At 30.6% G+C, this 26,732-nt stretch overlaps 1 protein-coding gene across 1 annotated transcript in view; it reads left to right on the top strand.

Annotated features, from left to right (window-relative positions):
• The window catches only part of LOC129228236 (phospholipid-transporting ATPase ABCA7-like), a 113,458-nt gene that overhangs the window by 29,351 nt on the left and 57,375 nt on the right, over window positions 1-26,732 (top strand). Inside the window, exons 15-27 of the mRNA XM_054862902.1 lie at window positions 4-225; window positions 695-899; window positions 2,814-2,924; window positions 4,629-4,806; window positions 5,239-5,370; window positions 6,941-7,080; window positions 7,851-7,988; window positions 8,623-8,864; window positions 9,959-10,073; window positions 11,190-11,407; window positions 12,535-12,601; window positions 13,299-13,448; window positions 25,470-25,499. Coding sequence (XP_054718877.1) covers window positions 4-225; window positions 695-899; window positions 2,814-2,924; window positions 4,629-4,806; window positions 5,239-5,370; window positions 6,941-7,080; window positions 7,851-7,988; window positions 8,623-8,864; window positions 9,959-10,073; window positions 11,190-11,407; window positions 12,535-12,601; window positions 13,299-13,448; window positions 25,470-25,499 — 1,948 coding nt within the window. The remainder of the gene's footprint in view (window positions 1-3; window positions 226-694; window positions 900-2,813; window positions 2,925-4,628; window positions 4,807-5,238; window positions 5,371-6,940; window positions 7,081-7,850; window positions 7,989-8,622; window positions 8,865-9,958; window positions 10,074-11,189; window positions 11,408-12,534; window positions 12,602-13,298; window positions 13,449-25,469; window positions 25,500-26,732) is intronic.

Genomic DNA, 26,732 nt, shown 5'->3' with positions numbered 1-26,732 from the left:
TAGTATGGCAATGTAATGGAGAATAGTGATCCTGGTGTGATTTTTGTGTTCCTTGTCTGCTACAGTGTTTCAACTATCATGTTGTCTTTTCTGTTCAGCACTTTGTTTTCTCGAGCCAATCTTGCTGCTGCAGCTGGTGGGATGCTCTTTTTTATTATTTATGTACCATATCCATTTCTAGTCTTGTGGGAAGATCGAATGTCATTGTTAAAAAAAGCCAGTGCTGTAAGTATTTTTGTAATAACAGATCAATAGAAATAAATTTCAGAAAATGATGCATTTGCATTTCATGTTTGTTGTAGTAAATTGCTTATTGAAAACTCTTCTAGATTTTATTTTAATGACTGTAATTATCATTATTCTGTAATCATTGCTATGAAAAGTCATCTTAGTTTAATTTAATTAAAGAAGTTCAAATTCCAAATGTTATAAAATGACATAAATTCAAATTTAGAAAAATTACTTTACTTACTTTTATATTTTTTAAAAGTTACTGATTGTAGCTTTTTTTTTTCTTCTAATAATAGCACATTTAAAGTTTCTAATAAATTTTAATGTTTTAAATTATTGATGTTAAAAATTTGCAACTATCTCTGTGCATGTAGAGAAATAGATATTCAAATATTAATGTGCATAACTTAAAATACATTGTATTAAATTTTAGAATCTTGAAAAATGTTTGCAATTTTTTTAGAGTTTATCTTCAAATGTTGCCTTTGGCTTTGGATGCTCATACATTAGTCACTATGAAGAGGAGGGAGTTGGAGCTCAATGGTCAAATATAGGCACTAGTCCTATCCCCGGTGATCAGTACAGTATGCTAAGTGTAATGATTATGCTCCTGTTTGATGGCCTGATTTATGGAATACTGACTTGGTACATAGAAGCAGTATGGCCAGGTGAATGATGAGTTTCATCTCTGTTTCATTAATATATTAGATTTTAATATTTCAACCATCTCTGCTAACCAATTGTGTCAACAAGAAACTTACATATGTGGCAGTGAGAAGCAAAGGGATGTAAGTGGACCTTTTCAAGTTTTGAGTAAAATTTGCTTAAAGTTCATGTTTTTGTAGGCTTTCATTGAAAAGTTTTTCTAAATCATGCTGTACAGCAGCACCTACCAGGGCTACTAGTACTGTCTCTTGCTCCAAAACAGAGGAGAGGTCACCTTCCATTTGTACTGGTTATCTCCAAATTTTTAATTTTGACACATCCCTTTGCTTCTCAGTGCCTCATATGTGCATCTGAAATAATACTACAACTCACTGCAATTGATAAGAACTTCGCTCTAATTTCTTTGTGGATAAAACCAGATAAATTAAAAAGCGACATGCCGTGCAGATCATTTTTGTTTGTCATATTTGCTGGCATGGTGTACAGTATGTCATTGGTGAAATTCACAAAAGCATCTTAATGCCCTTGGCAGGCCTTTCAAGTTCAGGCAGTTAAGCTTTCGATGTCATATCACTTGTATGATATGACATTGAACATATGTCTCATCATATATGTGTACATTAGTGTAGAAAAATTATTTTTTTAAATACATATAGGTTGAACTTCTTAGAGTTTCTAACTAGACTATGAATATCAGTGTTTCTCATTTATGTCTGCAATTAGTTCAAGCCCTGTGTTGTAGAATTTTCCTTGTGAATAGTAAAAGGTGATTATTGCAGTTGAGGCTGTGGTTTAATCACACACTTCCTTAAAAACTTTCTATTGATTAAAACTGAAAGTTTTGAAACCGCAATTTCTGTGGTATGGAATAGGATTATTGGCACCCAAACATGACAAGTAGTATGAATTAGATCAAAATTATTGCAAATGCTTAAATAACTTTAAATATTTAAGCGGTGCATTCTACTTTGAAAAACCAAATGTTTTCCCTTGATTATATTTTTAAACTCAAATACACATTTTCACATTGAAGGAAAACCTTACTTGATAAGATTAGCATATAATTTTGGTTCTGTTGAATATTCTCCTTGGTAGTGCCAATGATGAATGTCATTGAGCATCAACTTTTAATGGGATAACAAAATATTTCCAGCAGTTCATAAGGATTTTTTCCAACTATAATTTTGTTTCTTCTTCTTATTGATGTGTTTACTTTAAAAATTTAAGTAATAATGTATGCAAAAATTTGTTTAGTAATTAGAGGTTAATTAGTTTGCAATAGTTTTTTGTTTTGCTTTTATTTTGTAATTAGATTATACTGTCATATACATTTTTATGATATCTTTTACTCATAGCAACAATGTTTTAATCTTTACAAATAAAAATTATCTACAAATTCTGATTTTTTAGATCATTGAAGTTATTATTATTATTATTATTATTATTTTACATTTCATTAAAGTTTGAGAATCAAGTTTATGCAATTTGCATAAACTCTAATCTTATTACTCAATCATTCAATATTTGAATGTAAATATTTTATGGTTTTCAATAGTTATAGAATTGCAACACTATTTCTTTCTTATTGAACTGTAATTTGTTAAACAAATGTGAGAACATGCAACGTAACGTTATGAAACTATGAATGTACACCAAAGTTTGTACAGTCCTTTTTTTACATATACAAATATATGCTAGTTGAGTAGAAAATGATCACTTTGCAAATGATTCGAAAACATTGGTTTGGGGGAAAAAAAATTCTCTCCAGTCCTGAAAAAAACGATCCATTTTGTTTTAATACTGGCTAGTATAAAATACATTGATGCTTGAATGTAGTAAAATTTATATCTTAGTAGCCTTTATGTGCTTGATTAATAGTATTTAAAGTTAATTTTATTATTTTTTTCCCATTACAGGTCAATATGGTGTACCTAAACCATGGTATTTTCTGTTTACAAAATCATACTGGTGCAATAAAGCAGAGAAATCTTGTTTATATGAAGACATTGAAGCAGCTTTTAACCACAGTAATTATTTAAACTTGTTTTACTCTTTCAGTTGTATAAATTATTTTATAAACTTTAACTTAAATTGATGTTAATATTTTGTGTTTACAATTGTATGAATTTGATGTAATCAAAAAGCAAAGAAAAAATTCATGGAAGAAATAGTTATTATTTCATGCATTTTTTCCAATAAAAAATTGTTTTTTTTTTATGTAGCAAAATCTTTATTGCCTGATTAGAAATCGGGCTACGTTCTGAAGTGCCATTGCTTTGAGATCAGCAGTATTACTAAAAAACATGATTTTTGATATTATAGTGTCAGGTTCATTATGTATCTAAAATGTTTTAGTGAGTTTACTAAATTATCTGGTTTCTGTAGAAGAGCACCTAACAGAGAATTCTAGCCGAGCAAGTTTATGGGGTTCTATGGATATTAAACTATTTATTTATGTACACTGCTCATCTTGATGATGTGTAAATAAAGTATAATGTAAACATTTCATTCAATAAGTAGAAATTAATTCCTTCCAGTTGACTACAGAGGCTGTCACTGAAATCAGCAGAGGTACTGTTTAATGTATTTTAAATCTAGCCAATAAATTTTACAGTGCTTGTCCTTAGAAGCTGAAAACATTATTATGAAGTAATAGACAATTCTTGTCTTGTACAGTATGCAGGACCCTTAAAGGCAGTTGACCTTTACCAAAAATTCGGCTGGCTGCGAATCTGGTAAAAAGAAAGTCAACATGCCGGGGAATTTTCGACCTGTGAACAATTTGTACTAAAAAACAATTTGAATGAAGGAGTATTCTCATCTAAGGAGTTTGTGCTCAAATGATATTTAAGGTCCTTAAAAATCTTTACTTTTTGTGGGTGAAAGAAGCAGTCATTGAAAAACTAATGTTTTTGAACAGTAAAAAGCAAGATAAGAAAAAAAATTGCAATACTTTCTTGAATAATAATTTTAAAGTTTTTCATTGTTTTCCCTTAATATTTTTACGGAGATATGGCAGATAATAGTACTGTTAGAATTTTCCCCTGTGGCTAGTCTGGTCGTAACAGTTTTTGCAAGAACATATATTGACATACTAGAATTGACTATATGGCTGTAAACAAAGGACTTTGGGAGCTTGGCCAGATCCAGATAATATAGACAAATATGTGCTGTTGGCAAAAAAGTTTCAAATTGCTGACAGTTTTGATTTTTTTTAAACAATTTTCTTTATTTTCCGAGGGTTTTTTTTCTGTAATGTGTCTTGCTTTTGTTGATTGTGTGGCAATAACTTTTGTTTTATAAAACTAGCACATTTATTAATTATGATATTTTAGTTTTGTTACTACTCGCATATATAGCTTTACGTACACTACTCGCATATATAGCTTACATAACAAGTGCACTGCACTTGTTCAAAGGAAATTTAAAGCAATTCTTTGAGGTCGCAGACAGTGGAACATTATATCTAGGTCTGGAGTGACACCTAACCTCTGCCATTGTGCCCCTCTCCTGAAAGTTGAGAATGACTTGGATGGCTTTTGCTTAGCGTCAGAAGCACAAAATTTTTCTGTTGTGAAAAAAAAGGATTCTTTTTTTTCTTTATTTGACTGTTTAACAAATGCTTAAAAGTCCAGTTTTTATGTTTCAAAAGAGGTACAATTTTTTTTTTTTGTAAATTTCTTTTAATCATCATTTATTTTGTTTTTGAAAAAAAGTTTCTGTTCACTTAGATAAAGTGAGAGATTTTGAAAATGAGCCAAAAGATCTGAAGTTAGGAGTATCTATTCATCATTTAACAAAGATCTATGAAAATAAGAAGCTGGCTGTGGATGATCTGAGCTTAAACTTCTATGAAGGCCAAATTACATCATTTTTGGGACACAATGGAGCTGGAAAAACTACAACAATGTATGACTGCTTTTTGCATTGATCTTTTTTTATGCATTACAAAAATTTAACATTAACCAAGAGTTGGCTTTGCTCAAATTGCTTATGAGTATGAAAGTAAATTCAACCCATAAAATTATATGAAAAAACTGATATTTCTTATGTCTTACAATTGTTTAATTATATCAAATTTTGCTACAAATTGTGGTTTGTTGATTTAATGAGCTGTATGTCTGCTTATTATCTAGATTATCATTATTTTGATCATTTCACAGTTAGTCTGATGAAGGAGGTTCTACTGTATATGGCTTTATGTATCTGGTTTTCTTGTAATTAAAAAATTCCAACTTTTTTTATTATGAATAAGTTAATTTCATGAAATATTATTTTTTTAATTAAAACAAAAAATGTTTCATTCTTTTAATTTATGCTATGTATATATATTTTTAATAGATCAATATTAACTGGAATGTTTCCACCAACAACCGGAACTGCAAAAATCTACGGGTATGATATACGTACGGATATGGATTTGATCAGAAGAAGTTTAGGCACCTGCCCTCAACATAATGTTTTATTTGATGAGTAAGATACGATTGTTTTTCTTTTTAGTATTTAATTTTTGTTATAGTTGACTTTTGTTTAGTGACCTTCAGCACCACAAAGATTGAAATTTTTAGAAATAGCATTGCTTTTAGGAATAATGGTGTAGTACTATTGATCGCTAATAAAAAGTATGTTTCAATATAATACGCTAAAGTCTTGAGAGGATTTTTTGTAACATAAATGAATCTATTCAAAAATGTACACATTGTCCTTTCCTTTCATGAGTTTTGAATTGCATTTGTAGATTTCTTAAAACATATTTTTTCTTTTTCAAGAGAGAAAAACAGAGAGGATAGATGAACAAACTCAAAATTTAAGTTATAGTAGAAAAGAAATCGGTTCCCAGAAGTTTTGCTACATTTGGGAAGTTTTGCTACCCCGATTTAACGAATCCATTAGGGCGGAAACTTTTATACGTTAAATCGGGGTTATTTGCAATATTGCAGTAAACATTTTTTTTTATTGCACTTGCTTTATATAAAGCCCCAATAAGCAACTGCACAAAAATATCAATAATTAGAAAGTGTACACTTTTTATTCAGCGACTTATTACACAATAGTTAACTTAAAATTTTGTTGTACTGACAATTTCCTTGATTGATCCGAAACTTGTCTTGAAATAGTTTTCTTTCGACTTTATAAAGAGAAGGAAATACTGTGTCCTTTATAGCCTGCTGCATGAGATATGTTTTTAGAGCTTCCATTCCATGTAAAGCATTATAAAAAGTAACAATTTTAATAATAGTTTCACTATTGCTATCTGATACAGAATGGCTATTCATTGGTTGCCAACTCGCCCACTAAACATTGCTGATTCCAAGAAAAGTCTTTTTCTGCTTTGTATAAGATGGATGTATCATTCGGAAAACAATCCAATATTTCCTAACTCAAATTAACAAAAAAAAATTTTTTTTTTTTTTTTTTGACTGTTAAAATAATTTATTGACACGAAGTTTGGTTTATTATTTGGTAAAAAGGGGTTTTTGCCTTCATTTTAGTTGAGGGGAAAAGAAAAATTTGCAAAATTGGTTAAATAGAGGTTTGTTAAATCGGTCAGACTGTATTTTCTCTACAATAAAAAAAAGTAACACAATGTTCACCATCTACTTAAAGCCAATTTTTATTGTCCTGGACAAAGATGTGATTGACACCGCGAAATGGTATATTGTTTTATTTGTATCTAGTCTGTTTTTTCTGTAAGTGTTGTATAAATTTAGTCATAAATAAATGATGAATCAGTAAATATAATGCATGTAAAGGCCTTTTTATGCTAAAGAAATCATAACTGTTGCTAACTATCAATTTTGCAACCATGATTTTTCAGAAAAGTTCTTAAAAAAGCAATATGTTAGCCAAAAATTTGCAAATTTTATTATTCAATACCACTATTAGCTATGAATAATTTTAACTTGTTTTCTATGCTTTTTGTAAAATAATTTCAGCGAAGTTTTTTCTCACTGAATTCAGTTTAAATTGTGCACAACTTTTTTCATGATGTTGGAATGCCTTTACTTTCATTATTATATATGTATATATTTTTTTGTTTTAGTCTCACAGTTCAGGAGCATTTGTGGTTTTATGCACGCCTCAAAGGTTCTAATGAAAGAGAAGTATTACAGGAATCTGAAGAAATGATAAAAGATATGAACTTGAAACCTAAAACACATGAATTATCTAAAAACCTTTCTGGTAAATGTAGTTACTATTTAGTTTTCATTGTATTATGAATTAATGTGTTCCTATCTCTTCTAATGCATATACTAAACTGAAAAACTCATTATAACTAATAATTAGTGTGAATTTGTTTAAAACTACACATTAATGAAGACTGATTGTTGATAGTAAGAACTATTGATTAATTGATTTCTACCCTTTTAAAATCTTTCTCCCTTATGCAATTTTTATCATATTTAGTACAAATGAAATATGGAACATCAAATGCTAAAAAATGCATTAGTTGACTATTGTTTCATTCTTCATTATTGCCAGTAATAAATACCGTTTTTCAAAATGAAGCATGGAAATGTAACTTCTTTATTAAATATTTTAAACAATTCAAGAGAGTTTCAAAAGTCTACAAGTAAAATTTGATGCATGCCTTTGATTTCGCTATGAGATGTACTTTATTCTAGCATTTTAATGTCCCTTCCGTTTTTTTCCTACTTGAAGTTCTTTTTTGCCTGTATTAGATGTTGTACTATTATTGATTGTAATTGCTTATCAAAGCATATGATTTTGCTCATAATGTTACATTTCACCTTCTAAATTTTAATGTTAAGTCTATTGCTGTTTCTTCATACATTTTATTTTTGTGGGAGTTAAAATCATAGAAATCTGGAATTAATGACTTGTTTATAATAAATAATTTTTAATTAAAAATACTGATAGTTGTTTTTAAATAGTTTAGTGCAGGTGTATGTATATATCACAGCTAAATTGAGCCACAATGTTTTTTTCAGGTGGAATGCAGAGAAAATTGTCCATTGGTATTGCCTTTGTTGGTGGTTCACAAACTGTCATTTTGGATGAACCCACAGCTGGAGTGGATCCTTATGCCAGAAGATCTATTTGGGAATTGCTACTCAAATACAAAGCAGGTTCGTTAAGATTTCTAACATGGAAATGACAGACTATATCTTTATAATTTTTTATAGATTTTCTATGTAATACCAAATATCATGGCATGGATGTGCAAATGAAAAGTTTAAGCATGTGATTCATGATTACTGGAAACTTACTTCAATACAATTTCTTATCCCTCACTACTCCTCTTCTATAGTCTGCAAAATTTTCTTTTGGTTTACTTAGTTTTAGTGTAGAAAAACTTTATTGTGAATGCTGTGAGTTTCTCAACCATTAGACAGTTTTTAAGTAAAATATTATTTAACTATAAAATAATTTACAGTTATATAAAATTCAGTTCAATCAAGCAAGGCTCTGAGAATTAACCTGATTCAAGCATTTTATCTTAATAAATTATCAAGCGTTTAAATTATCTGTTAAGTTTGAAAATATATGTTTATTTTTTATTGCCCTTGAGTGATTATATTGTGTTTCAATTTAAACTGCATAAATGTACCTTAAAAAAAAGAGAGAGAAACTTTTGTGTTGCTTTGTTACAATGTTATGTGAAGTTAATTATGCATCAGGATGTAGAAATTCTTGTATTGGACAGCTCTAATCTGTGGTGCTCATTCAAGTTAGAACTACTATCTGTTGTTGATCTTCCAGGTAGGACAGTTATTTTGACTACTCATCACATGGATGAAGCTGATCTTTTGGGAGACCGAATTGCTGTCATTGCAAATGGCAAAGTTCGATGCTGTGGATCATCATTGTTTCTGAAAACACGGTTTGGAAATGGATATTATCTGACATTAGTGAAATCATTTGACTATAGTCTTAGTAATCAAGACCAAAGAAATAGAGGTTCTTCCAGCACAATGAAAGATAATTCTACTAAAGGATCAAGTGTAAGTGCTTTCAATTTTAAAAGATAACACTGAATGATATTCATTTAAACAATAAAATAAGAGTTCTAATAGAATGGAATTTTATCTTGTATATGTGAATGTTTTATTTACTATATATTTGTAAAACCCATGAGTGCAGCATTCAGATTTGTATCACAATTTATATAAAAATGGAATTCTCAACCGCTGGTCTAGTGGATTGATCCTAGGAAACTTTGACTATTCCTCAGTGACGGATTTATCCAATTGCAGCTACTGTAATTGCAAGGGGCTTCTACTATGAACAGTAGCAGGTTTAAAAGTTTGGGGGCCTCAAAGGGGATTCAAAATTGCAAATCACAATTTTTTTACATAATTCTGTCATAAACAAAGGGACTTCAAAAAATGTATTGCAATGAGCCCCCAAACTTATAAATCTGCCTCTGCTGGTCCTCAGAGATTTAACCTGTCTGTGTTGAAAATGTTTCCTGGTTCAAAAAATAAGTTAATAAATAAATAAAAAGATAATAGTGATATTGTAATTAAAGTTTTTTTTTTATTTTCTATGTTAATGTTATAATTTCGAGAGCTAACATCCATATTTTTTTCTTTGAAAGTGGCAACATTAGAGTGAGCTCAGATTTGTCACTTGTTAATTCTCGCTTTTTTTTTCGGTTACTAAGTTGGTTTTTGTGATTATTTTTTGTTTTTGAACACTTATCATAGCTTGCAGAATATTTAAAGATATATTTACTCATTGATAACAAGTACATACAACAGTTCATTTGCTTGTATTTACATTTGAATATTCATGTAAAATAATAATACAGTAAAGTGTAAGTTAATTTGTATTTTTTAACATCTATTTTCATTTATTTTTTTTATTTTTTTTTTGTGAGGAGGAAAAAAACCACAGGTTTGTGAAACTTTTTCACAATTTTTACTGGTCTGGGTCAAAAGGTTTATAAACTTTGATTTTAAATCAGATTTTATTGTTTCGCCAGCTATTTCAACTGTTTTACAGCCAGCTTCACTTTTTTTATTTTAAAACAGCTTCTTACTTTTACATTCTCATTTTATTGATGTTCCAGTAATGTTTTGATGTGCTTCTGTAGGAAATAACTGATGAAGGTGTTGCTGATATGTCCACCGTTGATTCAAAATCTGATTTATCTGAAAACAATGTTTTATCTGAAAATGGAGCAAACTCCACATCTAGCTCTAATTGGAGTAAGTAAATAATTCCCTCCTTAGTGTATAACTATTGACTCTGCATCTTTTTATCTCATGAATTTCCTGTTATTCTGATGTAATAATGGAAAGTCTATTTAACACTGTATTTGCATATATTTTTGTGTATATCTCTTTATAGTTATCTCATAATGTTGTTTGTTATTTTATTACTTTCTACTAATTGTTCATTTCCAATGTATACTCAGGATTGTATAAGGGCTTTGAAGCACCACTTTTCCATTTACAAAAGCTTTTAGAACTATCTCTTATTTTTTGCTTCAAGTACTTTGTATACATACTGCAGAATTGAGGAGCTTACAGCAAAAGCTACTCAGTTCCATTTTTAGAAATTTTGAGCTAGATTCACATTTTGGTCTGAATATCACTTCAAAATATGCACAGAAAATGTATTTTAAAAATTTTAAACAATCGAATTGGAAAAATCTTTTTTTTTTAATTTTTCAACATTATAAAAAAAGTAGATGTCTCTTTTTGGCTACCAACCCTACAATCTAGTTCAGTTAAATATTAATGATGTTTGACATAGGAAATTTTAAGTCTTATCTTTCCTAGCTGTGATACTTGTAAAGTAATATGCTTTCTATGTACTTTCAAGTTAAAAAATTGTTATCGTAGTGTTTGTTATTTGTTTATTTTTGAATTTTTTTAAAACTTTATTTTAAAAAATAAATTGTCTATTTTGCCGACATTTATCATCTTACTGCATTTCAAATTGCAGAATGATTAAAGCAACTAATATTAAAAAAAAAATTGTGGTCACTGCAGTCAAATTCGTGCAATAAAACTGGAAAATACAGAATACTTACTGCAGATTAACAGAAACTGCAGATTTAAGAAACAATCAAGTCAACCAAAATATTATGACAGCTGATGTATTTACATAAACTAAAATTAATGCAAAAGACTCGAATCTGATTTAATTGGATAATAAATCCAACTTAGAGTATCAACATTATTTTTTAAACTTTTTCAAATGGTACCTCCATGATTTGATTTGACAAAGTAACCATAATAACGTCTCCTTTCTTTGGTGATATCCTCTTCAACTTTCAATGTTTTCTCACATATTTGTATTCTTTATCTGTTATGTAGCCGGAGGATTGTGTCTCATTTCACAAGTGACCAAATTCATTTTGAATTATGTTCCTGAAGCAAAGCTTGTGGAAGATGTCGGTTCTGAAGTATCATACTTAATACCCCCATCTTCTCAAAGATCTGGTGAATTGCAACGATTGTTTAAGGCCTTAGACGTGAACTTAGAAGAATTACATATCAGCAGTTACGGCATATCTGACACATCTCTTGAAGAAGTAAATGTTTCAAAGTTTTCAAATGCAGTATAACTATGATTTAACGATACCCGATTTAACTATTTCCTCTTTTTAATGATACATTTCACTGGTCTGGATTTGATAGCATTGAATGTCCATCCTCCTCAATTTAACAATATCCTTGATTTAACTATAACTTTTTCAGTCCCTTGACAATTGTTAAATCGAGGTTATACTGTAAGTGTTTTTATGATAATGAATATCAATTTGTGATTTCAAGCTATACATATTTCTTTTAAAAATTATGATTCAATCATTTAGAGGCATTCATTGAAAGCTAATAAGTTCTAGTATTTGCTATTGATATTGGTGTTGTGTTTGATATTTTTTGACTAAATATATTATTTTTGCTTTGAGCAAATAGTCTGTAAGTATAATGCAGGAACCACTTGTAAATTTTAGTACATTTTATAGCAGACTGCAAGAACATAGTTCAATTCCACAGAAGGGCAGCTAAAAGGCAATTTTATGCAAGGTGCACATTCATTTTAATGTGTGCATTGATAAAAATGAAAATATACCTTTTTTACTACAAACAAAACATTTTTAAGATTCCACAAAAATACACCTAATCAAAACATGGTATCTACAATAGAAGTCTTTCAATAAAATGATTAAGTTTATGCTTACTTACAGAGTACTAAATTGCTTTTGCATTAAAGTAGTCCAATTTTGTACTCGTAACTTGCCCACTTGTATACAAAAACTCATGAAGTGGTTTGATATTATTTTGAAGGGTAGGGTTTGCTGCTGTTGTCCAGGTATCGTTAAAGTTTGATGCTATCTGGGAAATGTTTCAATATAACGTTATGGGGTTTTAGTCTCAATTATGAGCCATTCAACTTAACAAACATCAAACTTGGCACACATACTCATTAGTTCAATGTGTATAATATAACCGCAGTCACGATGTATATTGTGTTCACATAAACTACGAATACTTATGTGTGCGCAAGTAGTGTTGAGCAGTGAAAGTTGAAATTAATTCTTTGTTAAAATTGGGTTTATTAATTAATTCAGTTTAACATGCTTTTGCCTGTTATTTTTTCTGAAGAATCTTAAAAGCAACCATTTTAGCAATGTAATTTTTATGTTTTGATTTGTAGGTATTCTTAAAAGTTACTGGAGCCGCAGGAACTGTGGCGGATACAGATGATGAAAATGCCGCTGATGGTATTCATATCCTTATATAATATGAATTAATATATATTTAGAAGCTGTAGATTATATTGCTAAGCTCCAGAAGATGTTTAAAAATTTGTAGAGGATTTTTTTCTTCTCATTTTGTTATGAAATATTATATATTTGTATTCTCTCAAAATTGTAATGATTATGTATTTTTAATAAGTTTGGCAAAGAATTTACCTTTTCCCTTTGTTTAAAATATTTGAATAAGCATTTCACTTGATAGAATGTCATAATTGAGTTTTTATCCAAAAAAAGTGTGAAGATTGAAGTTCAATTCTGACTCTATTTCTTGATAAATAATTTGGCAGAGTGCATCAAATTTATAAGCTTGACTTCTGAATTTTGTTCTGATTAATAGCTACTTCAATGCTATATAGGGTTTACTTTTTTAAAAATAAAGTCAGACAGTTTTGATAGTTCTATGTATTCAAATAATTTTAATAATGATCTTTAGTAAAATAATTTTTAACAATGTAAATTTATAAATTTAGCAAAAATAGTGCAAAGTTTACATATATATATATATATATATATATATATATATATATATATATATATATATATATATATATATATATATATATATATATATATATTATAAATTGGTTATAAATAATAATTAATTATGTGGTCCTTTAGTAACTCCTTTAGTAACATTTCTTACATTAATTACTCAATTTAGGAGATGTTGATGACTACTATGAGAAAGAGAAAAACAAATGGTTCAGCTTAAGAAACACTTTGATGCGATTGAAGTTGCATAGCATTGCAAGGTTTTTTGGAAAAGAAATTAGTGGTAAAACTGCACATCCTAATAGCTTAGAAGAGTCAGGTATACTATAATTTCCTAGTTTATATACAGTATATAGAGAGTTATAGTGGCTTTTGTTAGTGCAGTCAATTTATTTTGCTGTAGGAAAAAAAAAGCAGAGCTTTTAGTTTTACGAGAACATTTTTTGCATTTAAAGCTTATATTAGTTTGTTCTGATATGCACAATGCCTTTTTTATCAATATTTTCAAAACATGCTAAATTACATTTTACTCAAATATTTTTTTTAAAGTTTGATAATTTCCTATCCTCCCCCTCCCCCTTTCTCATGAATAATTTTAAGTGTTGAGGTTTTGAATAAAATATTAGGCACAGAAGCATATCACAAAAATAGGCCTTGTAACTGTAGGCTCTTTTGCAATTCCTTGCTTATACTAAATTTGTGAGGTTCATTGACTCAAATGTCTGATTTATATAAGTTAGTTAAATTTATTGGATATCATATGTAAGAAAAACATAATTTTTATTAATTTGTTCATAGTAGTTGACACCTGAGACCTTTAATACTCTGGTAGCAAATATTTCTGTTATTTTGTAGCAATAATAATATATTTTTCTCATATTACGTTCTAAAACAAAAACTATATCACACCTTAGAATGTTTCTCTTGTAACTAGCATAGGAGCAAAACGAGAGTTTTCCCTAACTGAAACACCACCATAAGGAAACTATTAAAATCATACATAATCTGTAGGGGCTGTCTACAATTCTGAGAGATCTTATAACTTGAACAGCTACATCTTTTAAGTTATTGCCCAAATAAATAGGAAAAAAACATGTAAACATTCAATGTTATATGTTTTAAAATTATTATCTGCCTATTGTAGTATATGTTATTTACCCCTTTGTTTGTGTATACACTAAAACTTGTTTAAGAGGAAATGAATGCTGTTGTATAAATGCCAAATGTTTTTTGCAAAAAATGAAAAAAAAAAAAAAAATCTGGGGATTAAATTTATATAAGCATGGTAATTTTGTTTTGTTTAGAAAGATTATGTCTTTCTTTCTTTAAGTGATATCTTTCAACACATGAATATTAAAAATATTCTCACAAAAGGAAAGGGGGAAAAAACTTTTTTTTTTTTTTTTTGCAAATTAACTGGCACTTTTCTATACATTTACTCATTCATCAACTGTGACTTTCAACAGGGCCGGATTTAGACTTCAAACCACTCCGTGCAAAAGCAAAAAATTGCGCCCCTGTAGGACAACTATATATATATATATATATATATATATATATATATATATATTCATAAACTGCGCCATTGAAATTTTTAGATGGTAGTTTTCAGGGGTATTTCATGAATTTTTTTTTGGGGGGGGGAGCACCCATTTTTTTCCGTTTTTTAGACATTGGGGCGGGGTTGTGCCATAACTCTTAACTCTTGAGAGATGGGCAGCGCTGGTTATAACGAGAGAGAGAGAGAGTTGAATCACCGAACAGGGAAAGAAGGGGTTCGTTTTTTGTCACTTTTACCAACATATATGAATGACAGTAAAACAATAACATTGAGCAAGAAATAAGATTCAGGATTCTGGGATTAGGATTATTTAAGTTTAAAAGCTTTAACCAATTGTTTTTGCTATAAATTTTAAATTTTTCAAAAACCATGAACTTCTTACTTTCACATTATCAGTCCTAAGTACCACAATAAGAGCACTAGAAAATCCTTTTGCATTTATTTTTTCATTTTCCTGAGCACGAAAAAAAGTTATTCAGTAATTAATGCAAATACTCAGAACCATTCTTTACTTAAAATATTTCATTTAAAAACAGCTAACAAAGTGTAATTCAAACAAACTTTTTTTTACAAACTTTTAGTTCGGAAAATTCTTTAATTAATTGAGAAAAGTCCAAACTGTTCGTGAGTTCATATTCAATTCCTAATACAGCAAGGTCTGACAACCTTGATTGAGATATTGTTGTCCGCAAATAGTTCTTAATTATTTTAAGCTTAGAAAAGCTACGTTCTCCAGTTGCAACAGTGATTGGCAGAGTTAGTAGAATTCTAAGCGCAATGCTCAAATTTGGAGCGAAATTCATTTTTGTTATGAACTTTAAAGTTTCTAAAGGTGATGGGTTATTTTTCAGTAGAGAACAAACCACTGATATTTCATCATGCAGTTCCATACTGTTTATGTCTGATGATTCCCCATCCTTTAGAATCGACTCAAGGTCTTTACAGTACGACATTATTTCAGGTGAACTAACATTTTTCAGTTCCTGTACATTGTACAGAAACGAAAAGTAATTATTATGATGTTGCAGTAATGAAAATCTTTTCTCCAAGGAATTGATTGCAGTATCAATCACATGGTAATAAAAGTCAATTTTAAATCTTTGCTTTTCGTCTATTATGGGTTCGTCCTGCTGTTCGTAATCAAATAGTCTTTTTCTTCGCCGAACTCGATGTCTCGGTGCTGATTCAAAGTTTTTATTTACATCTATTTCGGATGCCATTTCACCGGCATCAACAAGGATGTCATTGAAATGATCGTCTGATCTCAAACTCTTAAAAAAAAGAGTCGAACTTTCCAAAAGTTTTATGGCGAATGAAACATCAAAACTTTTCCCTTGCATCAACTTGCTAATGGGATTGATATGATTTAATATTTTATACCATATCACAATCGAACAAAGGAATTTATATTGCTGAATTTGCGTCAGTAGCCCAGACGCTTCATCTCGTATAGAAGTATCAATATCTTCGTTCTCATAAATGCTCAGCAATGCATCATAAATTTGGCCGATTTGATACCTCAGTGGCTTTATGGCCTCAATTCGACTTTCCCATCTGGTGTCGCAGAGAGGCTTTAACGTTAATTGATCAACGTGCTTTAAAAAAATTGCCCATCTGAAAGTCGAGGAAGAAAAAAATAAATACAATTTTTGAACAATGTTAAAAAAATTGGCTCCCTCTAATGATGATTTGGCCATATCACTGACTACGAGATTAAGGGAATGGCAGCCACATGGTATGTAAAAAGCGCGGGGGTTGATATCTATAATCTTTTTTTGCAACCCCGCATGTTCTCCTTTCATGTTCGATCCGTTGTCATAGCCTTGCCCTCTCATGTTTTCCAAAGGCAATTTCATGTTTTCTAGTTCTTGAAGTAAGACAGCGAAAAGTTGTTCGCTTGTTGATCTTTCAATGGGAAGAAAGCCCAAAAAATGTTCTCGGATACTAACTTCTTCTTGCTCAACGAGCACATACCTTACAATGAAGGTCATTTGTTCCGTTTTACTTTTATCAGGTGTGCAATCTAAAATTATTGAATAATATTTCGACTTCTTAACTTGATCTAATATGTGACTTTTGACATTATTGGCAATCAGGTGTATGACCTCATTTTGAATCGTTTTACTGAGATACGTGGTTGTTTTGTGCTCTTTGCTCAAAACTCTTCTTACATGTTCTTCCATGACTGGATCAAATTCAGCTAATAACTGAACTAGTTTTAAAAACACTCCGTTGTCATGCTCGTACAACTTTTCTGTGCTACCTCTAAATGGTAAGCAGCTTTCTCCTAAAAGTTTCACAACTGCAACTACGCGTTGAAAAACGGCATTCCAATGCTGGGTTTCCGCGTTCAAAAGCCTTTGAGATGCATCATCTATTGCTTGTGAAGTTTTTAATCGCATGCTAAGTTCAAGACAGGACTTATAAGCTTCAAAATGTCTTTTAGTTGTTTCATGACTTTTGAGGGTTTGCACTATATGCCTCCAATCTCTATAGCCATTTGTTGCTAAAGAATATGATGAAGAAGCTTCAAAAAGTTTGCAGTAGAAGCAGAAAACAGAATCTTTAGCTACAGAATACACCAACCAATTTCGGTTAGTTTTCTCCCCGTTGCTAAGGCATCTTACGTAGTTGTTTGAGGTGAACCTACGCCCGGTTACATCCGCAGGAAAATCATAGCTGTACAAAGGAAGTGCGGGACCAGATTTAACAAGACAAATTCTTTCCGCATCGGAGATGCATTCAGGCCATAGTCCTGGATCAGAACTCAAGACTAGAGAACGATCGTCAATCATGGATGTATCTACATTCATATTGTCAATAGTCTCCATCTGCAAGTGCGAAGGATTTTCTACATCTAACATTTCATCTTCGTCTTCCTCATGTTGCGGTACGCGATCTGGTATTTGTTGACTCGGAGAGCATGAAGAAACTGACTCAGGGTCTAAAACTGACTGCTCAGTCGGAAATACCACGTCCTCGACGCTATCAATTTCAATGCTTTCCAAATCGTCTTGATTTTTTTTACTGGTGCTTGGTGTTGAATTGTCTTTGAAAAACATTTTTAAAGCTACTGCTTGTTTTTTCAAAGATGCTTCCGTCTTCAGTCTTCGCTTCCTAAACTGGCTACCAGATAATTTCTTTTTACTGTCCGACATTCTATAAGTAAAGAAACATGGGAAATAAAGAACTACAAACTACTGCGCATATATATATATATATATATATATATATATATATATATATATATATATATATATATATATATATATATATATATATATATATATATATATATATATATATATATATATATATCAGCTGATGCTTCGGCTCATATATATAGGAGCTTACGCCAAAGTACATGATTTATGACGTCATAAAGATCACGCCTTGTTTTCAAAATCGAACATTTTAAAAAATTAACCAAAAATTAAGCGTTGGGAAAGTGTAAGTTTTTTTTCTCGCTACATGTTTTTTTGCTTATTCTATCGATTTCAGAGATTAAAAGTAATACTTTTGACTGTAGGGAACATCCCCATTATCGACTTTACTGTCTATATTTTTCAGCTTGATAATTTCTTAAAATTTACCTTACATTTTTTAAAAAATATGTAGAAAAAATCAACTTTTTGATAAAAATTACAGATTTTAGGCCTCTTGCTGGACACCTAAATATTTTTTGATTTGATTAAATATTTTTGTGGTACATGTGGGGCTATAGGGGCAACGTTTTATCAAGATAAAGTTTCGAGTTTCGAAGAAGAAATTTTTTTTTTCGATTCAGCGACTTTGGGGCGGTGGCGCGCATACATGTATATATATATATATATATATATATATATATATATATGTATGTATGTATGTATGTATGTATGTGTACAGTAGTGTCTCTTCTGAGGGCTGAGGTGACTGTCCACCCCGGGCTGACAGCTTGTGGAGAATGACATTCAAAATGCTTTTTTTTTAATTGCAAAATATCCACTTTTATTCTTTTTCTTACTATTAATAGTATTACAAAAGTTTTATGTGAATATGATATTTTTAGCATTTTCAGAAGAGAGAAAAACTGCACTCTCTGACATTGTTGCAAGACTTTTCAATTGCTATGAAATTAAAAATCAAAACAAGTTATGAATCGTTCTGAAAAATTATTTTATTGGCATTGTTAAAAAATAAAAAATATAGGCATAAGGTTTGTTTTTTCGTCTTTCAATTTTGAAGAGCTTCGTCGTTTCAAGTGCAATCAGTATTGGTGATTTTCATGGAATGTTGCTCAAAATGTATTTGAAAATTTTAACCATGTATAGTTAAGAAAAAGCAAGGTAACAATATGTATTACAAAAAAAAACATGTATTATGATGCTTATGGGCGCTTAAAACCTAAATGATTTTAGTTTAACAATAGTTAATTTATGCAACTGAGCAGTTATTATAAGCTTTCTCATCTTCGAACGATCTTCAAATATATATCAGCTTGAGGAGTTTTATACGGGATTTCAAAAGAATTATATTAATATATTTATTTGAATTTCTCATGACAGTCAGGGAGAATAGGTTGGCTGGGATTGAAAACAAATTATATATTCTAAAAAAATAAAAACTTTGAGTCGGATACAAAAAGTACAAAATACACTACACTACACAAATACACATATGCGCAATGTTTATGTGTGCAATGTTTCTTGGAAAAGTCAAAGATACTTCCGTCTCCATTATGTCCGTAATTTTTAGTTTATTCCATGTCCCCCCCCCTCAAAAAAAAAAGAAAAAATCTCAACTTGACCATCTCAGGTTTTCATAAACTTTCCGAAACTCGCCGGCAGTACTTTGAAATGTTAAAATTCAAAATCCACAAGGACTACAGAATTGTCTAAGAGTTCATTTGAAATAAAATTTCGCGCAGTTTGAATTTTTTTGTTAGTTAAACACTTTTGATAGAAAAAAAAGTTCCCAAAACTTTGACATTTTTATGATAATGTTTTTAAAACATGAAAAAATATTTAAAAAATAAAAAAATTCATTTTTTCCAAAACATTTTTAAAAATTCACAAAACTTTTTTCAGATTTTTTTTCTTGCTGGTAATGCATGTTTTAGTGTGTTTTCATACACGTAGTTTTAAAAAATCGAACAGAATTAGCAGTGTTTAAAAAGAAAATACATTTTTTTCAAACTAACAGCATATTAGTAGCGGTATTTTCATTGTATTTGTAATGATTTCGGCAAACACCAAAATATGGTTAAAAATACCGTCAGCTTCACCGTCAACCGTAAAAACTATATTTTAAGTTAAAAAAAAAAACTTTAAAGTAAACAACTAAATATATTTAAAACTTATTACACATAAAAATTAGTTTAATATCATTATAAGTACAGTAGTTAAAAGCACAGAAATTGCTATAAATAACTGCAGTCAAGCCCTCTCATGTCTCAATACCTGAACAGGACTGAATGATTCATTATTTAAAGTTTTTAACTCTGTTCGTTCTTTTTATAGCTATATATCAGTGGTACCCAACCTTTCATTACCCGAGGACCGCACCTCATACTTGGAGATAAATTTCACGGGCCCGAATATATAAAAGTAAAACATGTTCAAATCACTTTGGCTTTTATATAGGAAAATGTGGAAAAGGAATGAAACATAATAGACCAAAAATTGTTTTCATTTTTTCTCCTTATTTATTTATTCATATAAAATTTCAATCTGCTTCTAAGAATTCAATTTCTGAGTATTTGGCTTCAAATTTGAAATAATCATTCGTAATATCGAAAGTTCATATAATGGTTTGCAATAATTAAGTTTAGCTTAATAGTTAATATAAAATGTGTTTACACAAGAAAATAACAGTCATAAAATTACATACAACACCTGCTGAAACAAAAAAGTTTGAACCACAGAAACATAAAATTGATCAATGCTTAAAAAGTTTGGTCAAGAGGTAGAACTGGTACTGCATCAAGGTTTTTTGCTTAAAGCTATCTCAGTTAAACATACTATACTATGTTGACATGTGCCATGGACCTCCTTTCCCCTACACAAGAAGCTTCTTTTTATGGAATTTTTCTATAGTTGATACTTTTTTTAAACTGCATTATGTACTCTATTCGGTAAATTGAAATGACTGAATCTCTTTAAGTTCTATGCACTTGCCTTTTAAACTTTTAACTAAATAACAAATTATTTGTCGTAACTGCTAGTTATATCATCAAATACTTATGTGGCTATTTCAATCAAATACTTATGTGGCATATTTTTGAAATACGTTAAAAAACATGTTATATTTTCCAAAGGAAGAAAAAAAAACACATCTAAAAAAAATTCGGTGAATTTTTAAACAAATTTAGGAAAAATTGTGAAAAAGTGCCCTACATCATTTCATGTAACTGCCTGATCCCTTCCTGTTCCCACTCCAAAATATTTTGGATGCAAATAACAGAATAACACAAAATAATTAACAAGGATGATTGAAACCGTAATTACATAATTAACAAGAATGATTGAAACCGTAAAAACTACCATATCGCTTGAATATAATTATTAATATTTTGCACGATAATGAAAATTGGAGTTAATTCGCTTGCTATTCATAAATGAACAGAGCAAACGTTTGATATGTTGTTATCCAATTTAATGGAATGCAAAAAATAATTTTACAAATAGCTTTTAAAAAGGAGGGGAAAAAACTCCTTAAAACTCCTTAACAATATAGGCAGGAAAATAATTTCTAAAAAGAAATGCCATATTATTGAAATTAAAATAAAGTTAAATATAGACAATTCATAGAATATATTATTCGTCGTATTATTTTACTTTAGTGCACACTACTAACTGAATTTTAGATTATGCATTGAAAAACTGGAAAAAAGAATAAGGTAGACAGACGACAGACCAGTGAATGTCCGCCCAGTAAATAAACATCTCGTATTTTTTGCAAAAAAATAAGATTTAAATTTTTTTTTTTTTTTTTTTTTCAGATGAATTATTAGTATTATCTCTTCTACCCATTCCCAGAAGAACTAGAAAATGATGCGTTTGTCCACTGGTTGGGTTGTTCATTAAATGTGTCGGAGAACTTTTTTCATTTCAACACACCAAAAAACCTGATGCAGAACCATAACAATTCTCTCTCTCTCTCTCTCTCTCTTTTTTAAACTAACTACAAACATCATTTAAGACGATATTTGGCAAATTTTTGACAATGCTATGAATTTTTGAAAACGAAAATTTTTAATGTTCATTCACTGGTCAGTCTACCTTACATATTGATCGGTAATTTTTACGAAATGCTATCATCCCTGTAATTAACCTATTTATGAAATGGAACTTAATGAAATGAAATAAAGCTTACCTGAGATAATTTTCAGTTTTGCTTCAGTTTAAGTCCTTGAGAGATCAACCAAAATCCTCTTTAACAAAACAGCAAACTTGTGTCATAGGGCTCAAGATTCGCACTGAACTGCTTTTCTTTACACTTTAGTATTTCCTGTTGTACAGACGATAGACCCCCCCCCCCTCCCACCCCCCACCCCAACCCATGATTGGAGAGGGAAAAATCCACTTCAACCCCACATTTCTTGGGAAAAGCTTCAGGATTGTTTTGCTCGACCACCCAGAGTACCGAAAAAGTTTTAAGGCTTTAATTACTATCTATCCATCTTCCAGCTAAAAATACGAAAAATCTAGGCTCGTTAACACAGTCTGTCTGATAACGAGGGGACGATTTCTCCTCGTTCAAGAGACCAATGTCCTAGGAAGTTCCCGAACCTAAAGAAACCGACTTGTTACCCAAGGCGTTAGTTTCAACATGTGTGGCATTCAGTTGAAGACTTGTTCAGCTGTAGTGTCGCGTCTGCGCCCAGTCTGATTACCTGACCTTAAACCGCTCTCGATCTGCCCATAGCGATAAACCATTAGTTTGTCATCAAACCTAAACCATTAAATAAAACTTTGCTTATTTTGGATATAAAAACAAAAAATTTTAATAAAAGAAAAATTTAAAAAAAAAAACTGCAGAAATCAAATTGTAATATGTGATTTATCCTAATCGTCTGTTTTTTCCAAAATTTGTAGGTTTAATTTTGTATTATGTGTTTTGTATTATATATATATATATATATATATATATATATATATATATATATATATTATTTTGAAAAGGCTTTTTGTTTCTTAAAAAACGTTAATGGCACTTTTCCCTCGAAAAGGGTTTGGTTACAAGGGCGCATTTATCTCTGAGAAAGGTCAGGCAAGGGTGGGACGCCCTTGTACAGGATGTTTCTTGGATCACTCTAAAAAATACTAAGGTAATCGCGCCCTGCAATCAAGAAGAAATATCTGACAAAAAAAGAAAAGGCATCCGACAAAAGCCAAGTCGAATGTCTTTTCATCCATAAGCTCATTACTTTTTGTATTGAAAAAGGCTTTTCTTGTAACGCCGAAACACGTGTCTGCAGTTATCTGCACTGCAATTTGTGCTTTTTGACGTTGTTATTTCTTACTTTACTTTTTCGCACAAAGGTATTTATTTATCTTATCAAGTAAGAAATTCAATTTTTATTACGTAGTTTTTTTAACTATTTGTTTATTATTAATTTTTTGAAAAGGTAATGGGGGCGGCTTTTTGTATCTTAAAAAAAAGCAAAGGGTGCTATTGCCTTGAAAAGAGGGTTACAAGGGCGCATTTATCTCTGAGAAAAGTCAGGCAAGGTGAGACGCCATTGCCCTTGCACGGAATCTTTCTTAGATCACTCTTTAAAAAAAAAATTTAATCGTGTCTTGCTCTCAAAAAGAAATATCTGAAAAATTATTTCCAATCCCCTACGTGCATTCCGGGCAGTTTTTATTAAGTTTTTAAAGTGCCAATTTAAGACACATATGACAATGTTAAAACATCAAGTAAGAGGTTCAATATTTATTATGTGACTTTTTTATTTGTTTATTATTACTATTATTATTTATTTATTTATTTTTATTTTTTGACAAGGTAATGAGGGCGGCTCTTAGGAAAGCAAAGGGCGCTTTTGCTTCGAACATAGGGTTACAAAGGCGCATTTATCTCTTAGAAAAAGTTTGACGCCCTTGTAAAGGATGTTTCTTAGATCACTCTTCTCTTAAAATAAAGTAAGTCAATTGCGCCCTGGTTCTAAAGAAGAAATATCTTATCAAAGAAAAAATATGACCCTGGGTGCATGATTGGTAGTGTTTTATATTAAGTTTTTAAATGGTCAATTATCAGCTTAAGACAAACATGACAAGTAAGGAATTCTATTTTAATTATGTGGCTCATTTATTTATTTGTTTTTATTTATTTATTTGAAAAAGTTTATTTCTTTGAAAGAGCAAGGAGAGATTTTGCTTTGAAAAAAGGGTTACAAAGGCGCTAAGTAAGAGATTCAATTTTTGCAAAGATGCAAAGCCATCGGGGGGGGGGGAAACGGCTAAACGGCTTTAATTAGAGGAAGGAAAACAAGACACTTCGCGCCCACACATGATGCCACTGGCGCGGGTGCCCGAGGCATCATTCGCTGGGCCGAACGTGGACACTGGATCCTAGGATCCCTATGATGGATGAAGTAGTTTGGAAACACATTTAAACAGAATGGAGGGAGAGTGACTCGGAGCTCTTTGGACCCTCTCTCATGTTCTCATTTGCCGCCTGCCTGATTTGCCCTTCATACTACTGATGGGTTACGTTTTACAGCCATAGTTACAGCTTCGGGGCAGAAAGAGTAGGAGCTGTGCCATCTTCCGCTTATCTCACTGCGGGAGGGGGGGTGGGGGTATTTTTATGCAGTCATTAGTAACTAAAAGTATTTAGTTTTATTGTTTTTCAGAATTGTTTCTGAGCATTTTCAAATTCCAAAACTCTATTATTGCTTTTCTTTCTTTTTTTTTCTGTTTTGACAATTTTGCGCCCCTCAATTTTTTTCTTTCCGTGCAGGGGCACGGGCTGACGGAGTGTTAGTCCGGCCCTGCTTTCAACCAGTCCAACTTGGTCAACTAGTCTTTAAAAGATTCCATCTTACTTTTACCATTTTCATCTGTTAGAGCTTTTAATGTCCTCCATTAGCTATTTATTCAACATAATATGTCCAGATCAGAAAGCAGTGTCATACTTTATACATCCATACAGACTTCAAAATTCTAATTTCCAAGTAATCCTGAGAATTGAATATCTTAAAACAATGACCCCTCGTCCTAATTTCCGGGCAAAAATTTCACCCATTAACACCTTTCATTTTGATAAATTTAACCAACTGAATCATGTCCCCTCTGACTCTCCTTTGCTCCAGGCTACATATATTCATCATTTTAAGTTTGGTATCATAATCTAAATCTGAAAGTTCCCTTACTAGTCTAGTAGTCCACTCTGAACCCTTTCCAATAAAGAAATATCTTTTCTGAGGTAAGGAGACAATCTTTTTTTGACGAGTGCGTGGGATTTTTCATTCTTAACAATGAAAATTGCCTTTTACTCTTGACCCTGCATTTATTCTCTTGCAATTGTTTGTAAACATACAATTATGTGATATTTATTCTAAATCCCAGTGTTTGTTCATATTATGTATGGCTAATTTGTGCATATCTATCCTTTAATGATTGTGAGAACTTAAAAATTTCTCTTTTTAATTGAATATGTTTGCTTGTTTTGTGTAGTACTAGCTATAGATGAAATTGTTCTCACTTTCATTGTATTATGTAAGTTATTGTTAGAAAGCTTATCACTGTAGAGCATGTCGCACTAATGCATTTATGTCACTTTCCATTGTTGCAGCTGTAAGGGAAAGCCTCACTGGCGGAAGTGGTAAGTTCTCATTTCCCTAGGACCCCTTAATGTCCTCTATTGTGTGGTGTTGTGGCTATTCCTTGTAACAGTTTTTTCATCTGTCATCTTTCTTAATGAGCATGTATTTCTTGGTGGAGGGTTTTCTTTCAGAATGGGAAATTTTCTTGCAATTATCTCTGAATTTCGCAGATTCTTTTCTTCATTTCAACATTATTGTCTTTATCTTGGTTCAGTTTTCATTATGAATGATGTTTATAATTTATTCTATGAATATAATATGCATCTACTGTATTTTTTGTAAATGCCTGTTTTTGTTATTTTGAATGTGTTTTCAAACATCCTCAACATTTTTCTTTTTCTTAATCTTTAAAAATAGTTAATTAATCACATTTTAAACACCCCCCCCCCTCCATCTTGAGCAGTTATTTTGTTTTAACTATAAAATTATGTAAGATTAAGAAGTACATCTAAAGAAACATGTGCATTTTTTATCAACTACTCATTGTCGCATCAGTAATGCATTGTAAGGGATTATTTCTAAAAATTAGTTAAGGAAAAATGTTTTTAACTTTTGATATTGTGTTTAAAAAAAAAAAATATTTAATGGAAGCTTAAGTGTTCCCCCCCCCCTAGATTAAATTCTACTTGCAATTAAGAGCATTTTACAAATATGTTTAAATTTGACTGTTAAAATATGAATTGATCCAAATTTGTCTTCATGTCACTAAAAACAAACTAATTTCAATCTTTCCCAAAAGTATTTTGCCATATCTTGGAAAATCCTGATTGGTCATACCTGGTGCATTAGTGAAAAACTTTTTGCTGAACTCTGAGCAAGTTCTTCATTATTCACACATTTCTAATTATGTTATATGGAAAAAAATTGACAATCATTCATATTACTTTCAATATCTTCTTTAAAAGGCCTGATTAAATGATCTTAAGTTTGTGCTCTTATCACAATCTTTTGCATTCAATGTCCTACTGAAAGTTTGATATAAAAAAAACAAACTTTTCAAAAGCAAAAGGTTTTTGAGAACAGAAAGTCAAGTTAGGAAATATTTTTCAACTGTTTCTGTTCATTAAAATAATTTGAAGAATGTTTAATTTCATTAAAAAGTTTTGCATTTTATTGTACTTTATCCCATACTGGCATTTATTTGTTTTTATTAGATTTGTTTGACTTACAACTTTCAAAATGCACAGGAACGATTCCTTAAAATGCTGTGTATCTTTTTTTTTTCATTATCT

Source organism: Uloborus diversus, chromosome 8 (genome assembly GCF_026930045.1).
Source record: "Uloborus diversus isolate 005 chromosome 8, Udiv.v.3.1, whole genome shotgun sequence".
NCBI classification, from domain to species: domain Eukaryota; kingdom Metazoa; phylum Arthropoda; class Arachnida; order Araneae; family Uloboridae; genus Uloborus; species Uloborus diversus.
Note: the sequence above shows the minus strand (reverse complement) of the source record. Positions and strands in the feature narration are given on the sequence as shown.